Here is a 10,101-nt window from a genome sequence, read left to right as displayed (position 1 = left end):
AGTCTGTGGTTGTGAAAGTGTCTGCTCACTCGCTGCTGTCAGAGCATTTTCTTTTCTTCATATGTCATAATGAAAGTCAGTACTTTATTACCTTTGCAATCTGTGCTGTGAAAGTGTGCGAGATGTTTCTGTTTGGTTTTTATTACTATTGCTATTAATAATAACTGAATTTCCTTGAACTGTAGAGTTTTGTCATGTCTTTGTGAAAGCATTGGTGCAGTAAGCTCTTCAATGCTGGACAGAAACTCAAAGTAGTACTTTTATTGAAATATACTGTTACATAAGATTTTCCATTATATTTCTCTGACAATTATTCTTGTTAGTTATTTGATTGTATACTGTTAGATCATTAAAAGTATATATGATTATATATCAAACCAATTTCACACAATTTATTTTAAAAAGGCAGTGTGTTTTTCCACCACACTAGTTTAATTTTTATAAGATATTTCAGAAAGCAGCACATGGGTTAGTTTGACCAATATATCCAGCAAGTGTAAGTTTGTAAAGTTTACGTAACATACCATCCCCCCCACACACTACAATAAAAATAAAAATGAGCACTGAAACTAATAAAGATGAAACGAGCAAAGCTAGATTAGAAACAGGGGGAAACTGAGAATTAACAATAATGTGTTAACAGTGACCTTAAATCTTCCAGTAGTTGCCGAGATATTTCACTATTTCTGACAAAGTTTCATACATTTAAATGCCACAATTGTCTATGGTAAATATAATTGCAAGTTAGATGATATTAATGAGATTATTTTTCTCCAAAAGGATGGACAGATAAGTCAACTTCTAGTGTAGCTTTGAAGAAAATTATAGATGTGTTTTGCATGATTTAGTCAGTGCATTGCAATGCAAGAAACTACAAGTAAGCTTAGATGAGATTAGCAACACTGCTTCAGCTGAAGGCAAAAGTAACACTAATAAACACTCATTACAACCAAGGTACACTTAAACACACAACACAAGACCACACCGGGTGCCACTCCCGTCAGCTGAGAACAGAAACTAAAGCTACAGTTTATATATTCACCAAAGTTGAACAAGTGAGGAAACGATGAGTCTTGAGTTCTGCTGTGGCATTGAGATGGTGGGTCAGAAGTTGGCATAAGAAGAAAGCATGGATCTATTGCGCCTCTTATAATTGGTTCTGGCTGGTGCTGTTATAGGATTAAATTGCAGTAGCATCAGTAACTTCAGGATTTGATTTATACAGAAAATTTCACCAATGATTTTTCTGTTCTTCTGTTTGCATTAACTGCAAGCTTATATGACATCTGTCTAAATGCTCCTGATGTACGTTTTGCCTTGAAACATTTCCACTTCAACCGGATTGTTTCTGTAATTGTTCAAGGAAATGCACTCCCATAATTATGAGTTCAGGAAGCACCACCCTGATAAACACAAGATATCTGAAAACTCTTGGGGAACAAGAGAGAACAAAGCATCATCTGTGACATCCTTCATGACCAACATGCTCGCTGGGTGTCACCTTGCTGAGTTATTAAAATTTTGAAGCTGGAAATCAAACATGAGATGTGGAATCTTGTCTGTGTATATGCCCCACAAGCTGGATGTAAGTTAGATGAGAGAGGGGAAGTCTGGAGTAAGATGAATGAAGTGGTGCAGAGTATTCCCAGAGGGGAGAGAGTGGTGACTGGGACAGACTTCAGTGGACATGTCAGTGAACTGAACAGAGGTGATGAGAAAGTGTTGGACAGGCATTATTTTAAGGAGGAGGAATTGGGATGGACAGATGGTGGTGTATTTTGCATAAAGAAAGGAAATGGATGTGGTGAAGAAAAGGGAGGAACATAAAAGTGGAACAAGGTGCAATCTAAAAGCGATAGCAAAGTGGTGTCAGGGGAGAATGACGCTAGACAGCATCGAATGGTAGTGTGTGTAGGATCACTGTGGAAACCAAGAAGAGGACGAGAGTAATTATAGGATAAAATTGTTGGTTAAACGTTGCACAGAGTTTGGGGAGGAGTCTAAACAGGCTCTGAATGGTATGGAAGTGTTGCCAGCTAGAGCTAGAGCAGGAGCAGATGAAAGAGAGCAGGAGACATGAAGAGAATACATGTATGTGAATGAAAGTGAGGGAACTGAAATGATAAAAATGTAAGAATAGTGCACAAGATACGTGAAGAAGAGATTGGAGGAAGGGTTGAGTGGTTGGAGATGAGAGTCCGGGGGATTTGTGACAGGAGGACAGCAACAAGAGTGAAGTGTGATTTATGATTTATGGTTTGAAGACTGCATTGACAAAAAGACAGGAGGCAGAGCTGGACATGCTGACATTTTCATTGGGAGTGAGAAGGATGAACAAGATTACAAATGAATATATCAGAGGGACAGTTCAGGTTGACAGTTTTAGAGGTAAAGTTAGAGAGGCAAGACTGAGATGGTTTGGGTGTGTGCAGAGGAGGGATAGTGGATGTACTGGACAGAGTATGCCAAAGATGGAGCTGCCAGGCAGGAAGAAAAGAAGAAGACCACATAGAAGATGTGAAGAAGGACATGCAGAGGGTTGGTGAGACAGAGGAGGATGCTGGGAATAGAGTCAGATGGAGTAAGATGATCAGCTGTGTATACCCCTGAAATGAAGCAGCTGAAAGAAAAAGAAGATAGTTTCCCATGTACAGTTTCATCAGTGATATTGTGTAAACACACTTTATTGTCATGTCTGAATGCTATTTACTTTACACTAGGCACACATATTTTGCAGGCAATTTTCCAGACGCCATAAAGTTTGATTTTGTGTCTGTCTTTAAACTAGTGGTGACACGGTTTGTACTGATTGGTTGCAGAGTTGAAGGGATTGACTGACTTTGCTTTGACATGTATGAAAAAGGTTTCAATTTTTTTTGTGTGTGTGTCTTTTGCAGAGATGATTCTGTCATGAAAATACCTCAACTGTTTTGAAAATGACACAAATGATACAAATGATGTTGTGCAGCAATTTAACAGTCAAGTCAAGTTAAGTTTTTATTTGTATAGCACGTTTAAAAGACATCAAATGTCGGCCAAAGTAGTCAAAATAAAAAGAGAAATTATAATAAATGAGGTAAAAAAAAGATTACAAGACATTCATTTATACACAAGCATACTCATTATATGGAAATGTCTAACGACCATATATGTGTGCGTGTGTGTGTATGTATATATATATATATATATATATATATATATATATATATATATATATATATATATATATATATATATATACACACACACACATACATATATGAAGATAGGGAGGTCATCAAGTTTGATTTGAACACTTCCAAATTTAAAGGCTAATTGCATTACATCAATTGAGCACATGAGGTCCCCATTGCGCTGAAGCTTGTTCTGCTACTGGCTCATGGAAGAAATATTCACAGCCAACAATTGATTTTGGAACCAACAGCCAAAAGACCCAACTAAAACTTTTGATTGCAAATAGCCCTCAATACCTTTCACAGAGGTACACCATCAGGAGAAACAAACCAGGCAAATATATGGAGCGCCGTGGTGGCCAATCATATATTGCAGTGACAACTCTAACACCCATTAAACCTTCCACATTTTGGGCCACTGCTGCCCCAAAACACCTTTAAGTGGTGTCCCTTCTGGGAATGTGCAATGCAGGAGTACTTCCTGTGACTTCCTCTCTTTAGGCAAATTGTGAAATTGTAAATTGAAAAACTTTGCTGTAATGCAAAGATTGGCCAATGTTTGCTTTAAACCACAGAACCAAGCATGCATTTACTACCCTTTCGGCAGGCATGCATTGAGACAAGAAAAAAAAAGCTTTAAGGGAAATATAGACCAGTAGCATCTTGTAGGCTTTACTTTATGTATCCATTGCTATGAAGATGTAACTGTTGTAATGAGTAATGTAAAAGAGTATCTTCATTTGAAGCGTAACATCCTGAGTCTCTTTATGCTTGTCAGCGGAGGATGAGGTACATTTCAGGATGGTTTGAACTCGACATCACTGCAGAAAAGATCTTGTACCTGCACGTGTAACAGTTCAGTACTTGCTTTTATTCTCTTTGTTTTCATCAGGTTGATTTCAAATTTGTTTTTGTCAAAGTAACTAAATTTGAAAAAAAAAATGAGCTAGAAATCTTAAATTAAACCAGCTGTGAGCTCACCTCTTTCAGTCTAACATCACTGTTTCAACTGTATCTGAAAGACAGAATCGTTTTATTAAAAGGAAATGAAACGAGACTAAAGCCATAAAATAAATTGCTGCTCTGTATTAGAAATTCAGAGAAGTAGAACTCACCTGTGTAGACCCGATGCTCAAAGACAACGTTACGTCTGAGTGATAAAAATAGAGATTTGTGATTGGCTATGGTTTCAGTATCTGATTTCAACTGTAAATGTTTAGTAAATACATTTAAAAAATGCTGTTGTGATACTAATATGTCATGATAAAATCCTCATCCTGGAGTTTTGTGATTGGTTACAGTATAAACACCTGATTTCAGCGGTGAATTTTCTCAGCTATAAATATTGACTTGCTGACAAACGTTGCGCAGTAATATTTAATAATGACACATTTTTGGTCCTGGAAGAAATATGCTTTCTAACAGCTCACAGACACAGACAGACAGACACACACACACACTTGTACAAACCTTCTTCTTCTAATTATGAAATAAGTCGTGGCTATCATGGCACCATTTATCAGCAAGAATACTCCAAAAGCGATCAGTTTTGGTAATCTCGCCATCTCACCTTGGTATCGTTATGGGAGAAACACAACAATAAGATTATAACCTCAGACACATGATGTAAGGTAATAGTTCTGATGTTGCTATTTAATAATTCAAACCTATGAGAGTAACTGTTTTTCAAACAAATCATGTTGTTGAACTATTTCCATGCAGCCTTTGTTCCTAAATATTTGCACGGATGTGACGAGGTTAGCACAGTCGCCTCACAGTAAGATTACAATCCCATAGCAATCCCCAAATGCATCCTTTCCAAATGCATGGGAATTAGCAAAAGTCAAAAGTATAACTTTAGCAAATGTTGAGGGTTCTTTAAAAATATTAATTTAGTGTTTCTGAATCAAACAGATCAGATAACTTTACTTACCTTCAACAACAAGTTTGGTGATTCTTTCAAATTTACCACTGGGAAAGGCGGAAATGCTGCAGGTGTACAACCCCGCGTCTGCCATTTCCACAGCCTTAATAATCAGCGATTGTCCTGCCAACTTCACCCTCTGGCTCAGTGGAGAATTGGGAATATTCAACCCAAGCTGACTGTTATAAACAATAAGGGGGACTCCCTCTTGTTCTGGTTGCAGGAGAGTCCACTGAACCTGAGTAATATTTGTATTCTCTGGCTGCTGGTTTAATTGGCAGGGCATGGTGACATCATTTCCAATAAATGCAGACACTTCAGCCGAGGCTTTGAGTTGTTTTGCACCCAGAACTGCCAAAATTAAATTGTGACATGGTGGCAAAAAGTTAGGGCTAAAAAAGCTGCTTTTTTCCACTATTATTTTAGTAATAACGTTAATTCTAATAACATTTATTCTAGAATATACTGTGCAGAAAAGAAGTACAAACATTAGAGTCTTACCTGTGTGTAATGAAATGTAAATAAGCGTGAACAGGAGGAAGGATATTCTGTTGCAAATTTTCATTGTGCACAACAGGCAGCGGGGAAAAAAGAAAACGTCTTAGGAATCACAGTGTTCCTGATTTGGTCCACTTTGATGTTAACACAAAGTCTGGCAGCAGGAGACTCAAACTGATACAACATGTGGCAAACACCGAGAAAAAGTGTTGGCAAAGAGAACCACAATTACAAAGTGTGAGTAAGCACACAGAGTTCCTCTTTGTCCAAACCAAAGAGAAGAACAAAGCAAAATTAAAATAAAATTAAAACAACACAACCAAAAGAGAATTTAGAAGTAAAAGAATAAATAAATCTTTAATTGGAGATTTTGTTTTTTATTTGTGTTTTTTATTTGATGGGATGGAAGGAAATAAGAAAATAAGTGTTCAACAGATTGTGATGTGTAATAGTTCTGTTTGTAATTATCAAGTTTTATATATAAAACTTAATTTTTCCACAATTTAATTAAAAAAGCCAAACTTTAGATGCATATATTCTATATGCATTAGATCCAAAGTGGAATAATTAAACCCCTTTTTGATGATTATGGCTTCGTTAAAATCAGGAAACAGTGTCTCAAATCTTTAGAACAAGTTCCACCAAAACTTGTTTACAATACAGAAATGTCCAACTTGTGAAAAGTTTATTTATTTATATGCTCACCACTACTTCATCAGTGTGCCATAGCATGAAGGTGATCAGCATGAGGCACTGGGTGTTCTGATAGAGGCCTTCAGCTCAACTGTAATTCGGAGTCGGGTGTTTCTCATCTTCCTCTTGATAATATGTTGCAGCTTCTCTGTGGGGTTCAGTTCATGTATGTTGGATGCTACGTCCTGCTGGAGAAAGGAAATCAGCATCTTCATAAAGCAGGTAAAGCCATGAAGTAAGTGTCCTGGTAGTTGGCTGTGTTGACTGTGTATTCACTTTAGACACATCAGCAGATCACATGGCACCCAAAATCATCACAGACTGTGGAAACTTCACACTGGACTTCAAACACTTGGATTCTGTGACTCTCTGCTCTTCATTCAGACTCTAAAATTTGATTTCCAAATTAAATGCAAAATTTCTTTTCATCTGAAAAGAAGACTGGATCACTGAGGAGCAGTTCAGTTCTTCTCCTCAGCCCAGGTGAGGCTTGTCACATTGTCCCTTGCTCAGCATTACTGGTTAACATGACTTTCCTGAAGATGTCTGTGTGTGGTGACTCTCGATGCACTAACACCAGCCTCAATTCAATCTTTGTGAACCTCTCGCAAGTTCTTCACTCAACTTTTCTTGACAATTGTTTCAAACAACAGACATCACTGTCACCTTTCCAAGAACTAATTAAAATACTTCAAATGTACCTAAAAGACAGTCAGTATATTTTGGTACAGCGCTCTGCAAACAGCCTCTTTAGCTATGACCTTACCACCTTTGTGGAGGGTCTTGATGACCGTCTTCTGGACAATTTTCCCATTACTGTTGTGGTGTGTTCTGAACTAAACCAAGACACATGTTGTATTTATACTGTTTGCGCAGAAATTCACTTAAATTCAAAATGAGCTCTTCTAATCTTTTGAGATTTTGAGACAGCACCCCGCCCCCCGACTCCTTCACCTGGGAAAGTGATCATGTTTTAAGACAGATTCTGTTATTTAATCTGTTAGCTCTGTTACTCTTGAGTCTTATTCCTGTCTATGTCGGTGGGTCCTTCATTTTCTTCTCCAGTCATGACAGCCAGTTTCATTTTGGTTGCAAAGTTTTGAGACTTGAATAGTAATTGCAAGTAGACTGTTTGGTTGGTGCTCATTTTTTTCTTTCTTCTTTTCTAAATCCTCAAACTTAACAACAGCCTTAAACACACACAAAACATGTAATACAGGACTAGATTGTGGTTGTGAAAGTGAAGTTTGCTGGACGTTTATTCTGTTTAAAGGTTTTCTCTTTGACTTGATTGTTTCTTGCTTCTATACTGTTAGATATGTTCGATCAAGGAGTGTTTTTGGTTGCAGGTAGTTTTCCATGACATGGCGCAGGCTGTAGTCGTAACAAAAGCTGTACTCTTTTATCTCCCACAGTATTTTAATTCAGAACATTACTTAAAGATTATGTGAAAATCCCGCCTGCAGGTGTTGTAGTGTTTTTTACTGTATGAAAAAAAGGGTGAAAATGTGGTTTGCAAACATACCACGGTGGTCTGTACCTGACAAACTGTCACCTGCTGGTTTTCAGACAGCATTTCCTCACAGTGTCAGTCTGTGGGTGTGAAAGTGTCTGCTCGCTCAGTGCCATCAGAGCATGTGTGAACAAAATCAGTTTTTCTTGTTGCAAAGTAATTTCGAAGGCTCATTTGAGCTGAATTTGTTGTGTGCTTTTTCATACTGAAAGTCAGTTCTTAAGAAATTTGATTATCTTTATAACCTGTGTTGTGAGAACAGAGTTGTGTTTTCTATGTAGCTGTCTCTAGATTGGCAGAAAAAAACTCTGTTGCTAAAGTTTGGACAGATCTGACAGGTTGTGATTTTTTGAGTTTTTCCCTGTGAATGAGGTAGCATGGGGGCTGTGCATTACTCAGTGTTGGAAAATGTACATTAATGGAATTTGCAGTTAAGTTGTATACATCCTATCATTACTTTACTATATTTTTCTTAACTAGTTTTAGTCCAGCAATGACTAAAAAACACCCACTGATAAAAGTTAAACCAACAAAGACTTTTGACTAAATATTTATTTTATTCTTTTAAATAAAAGAAATTAAAAGGAGTTAAAAGGGAGTTTTTCCTTCCCACTGTCACCATAGTGCTCGGTCATAGGGGGTCATACGATTGTTGTTTTTTCTCTGTATGTATTATCGTACGATCTACCTTACAATATAAAGTGCCTTGAGGTGACTGCTGTTGTGATTTGGCGCTATATAAATAAAATTGAATTGAACTGAATTGAATAACCTCCAGATATTTTAGCAAACAACCCATGGATTCATAACTATTAGATTATTATATAAAACAAATGTTTTTAGAAACAGTGCATAAAACACACCACCCTCCACACAGACTCAAATCTCAAAATTACAAAAGAATATCATGTTTGGCATTATTTACGACCCAAAAGCAGACATGTGCTGTTTCTCCAGTCTGCAACAAATTGTTTAATGAATTTTGGAGCAATTACAGAAAATTCTTCCTCAATGTTGAATTATGAAGACTTTGCATTATGTGGTCTATATAATATCAAAAGATTCAGACAATCTGAAGAAAACTCTGTACAAAACAACAAAGCTGATGGTCAGGATTGACCCATGTCTATGATCTTCAGACTCTCAGGCAGCACTGCATTAAAAACAAGGATGATTCTCACACAACATTTCTAGAAGTTGTTGTCTGTAGAAATGTAGGTTATCATTGCAAATAAGAAAGCCATATGTGAGCATGACCCAAAAACATCATCATCTTCTCTGGGCCAGTACTCATTTATAATGGACTGAGGGGAAGTGGAACTGTTCTGTGATCAGACGAATAGAAATGTAAAGTTTTCTGAAAGTAACGCTGAGAAGGCCTTGCAGATTTCAGCAAGACAATGCTAAACTGCATACTGCAACTATTAAAACAAAAACTGTAGTAGAAGAGTCTGAGAGTTTATCTCGTCTGCCTGCATCCTTTAGGCAGCTGAAAACGTTTTGTACATCGTGGAAAGAAAACTACCACAAAAAAAGACCCAAGAATCCTTTTTCAGGCATGAATGGGACAACATCCCTCTCATAGAAGTCCAGCAGCTGGTCTCCTCAGTTGCCAGTTGTTTACTGACTGCTGTTCAAAGAAGAGGGGGCGCTACTGAGCGGTAAAAATGGCCCTGTCCCAACCTTTTTTAGGCACGTTGTTAAAATGAAATAAAAGTACATTTTCTCAATATAAGCATTTCATACATTTTCTATATTATATATTTTTGGATAAATTTACATTTACATATTGTCCCAATTTATTTGGAATTGGTGTTTTGTTTTGTTTTTTGTATTGCAGGGACAAAAAAAGAACAAACAGCCACAGTGAGCTACTTTCTGCAAGCCTCCAACATTTTATCAATGCAAATAACTTCTTCTTTTACCATGATGCAGTGAAAAGCTTCTATGGTAATCTCCACCACTACTGCAAAAACAAACTGCACCTGATTTTAATTCTGCAGTGTTTATATTGTATGTATTTCTGCAGGAGATTTAAGTAACACAGCCAACTCCTTTTATCCTGCAGATGAGTGCTGCCATTAATGCCACAGAATACAGAAAGTTATTTTTCCTTTGAAAACCATCAAAGAAGAAGTTGAAGATTAAAATAGAAAATTACACAATCAATAGAGAAGACACAGGGCAATGAAGAAACCAGTATGTCATGCCAATGTTTACGTGGCAAATACAATGGAAAGTTAACTTGATTATTTATGATATGAAACTTTACTTCTGCAGCTTTAAATCAAATACAAGAA

The 10,101-nt window shown here is 37.0% G+C and overlaps 1 protein-coding gene across 3 annotated transcripts; it reads right to left on the bottom strand.

Annotated features, from left to right (window-relative positions):
- Positions 1–3,240: 3,240 nt before the first annotated feature.
- On the bottom strand, positions 3,241–5,817 carry LOC120732520 (nectin-4-like). Of its 3 annotated transcripts, none has more exons than XM_040030204.1 (6): positions 5,599–5,817; positions 5,107–5,448; positions 4,644–4,743; positions 4,289–4,323; positions 4,155–4,182; positions 3,241–4,014 (listed from the first exon to the last, which is right to left on the bottom strand). In XM_040030204.1, the coding sequence occupies exons 1-5, from the start codon at positions 5,660–5,662 to the stop codon at positions 4,160–4,162; spliced, it is 564 nt and encodes a 187-aa protein (XP_039886138.1). In that variant the 5' UTR covers positions 5,663–5,817; the 3' UTR covers positions 3,241–4,014; positions 4,155–4,159. The 3 variants fall into 3 exon arrangements, with proteins under 3 accessions (XP_039886138.1, XP_039886136.1, XP_039886137.1); XM_040030202.1 differs by having other exon boundaries at positions 4,155–4,188; positions 5,599–5,815; XM_040030203.1 differs by having other exon boundaries at positions 3,241–4,188.
- Between the last annotated feature and the right edge of the window lie 4,284 nt (positions 5,818–10,101).

Source organism: Simochromis diagramma, unplaced genomic scaffold (assembly GCF_900408965.1).
Source record: "Simochromis diagramma unplaced genomic scaffold, fSimDia1.1 OVJJ01000361.1, whole genome shotgun sequence".
Classification (NCBI taxonomy): Eukaryota; Metazoa; Chordata; class Actinopteri; order Cichliformes; family Cichlidae; genus Simochromis; species Simochromis diagramma.
This window is presented reverse-complemented; position numbering and strand designations above follow the sequence as displayed.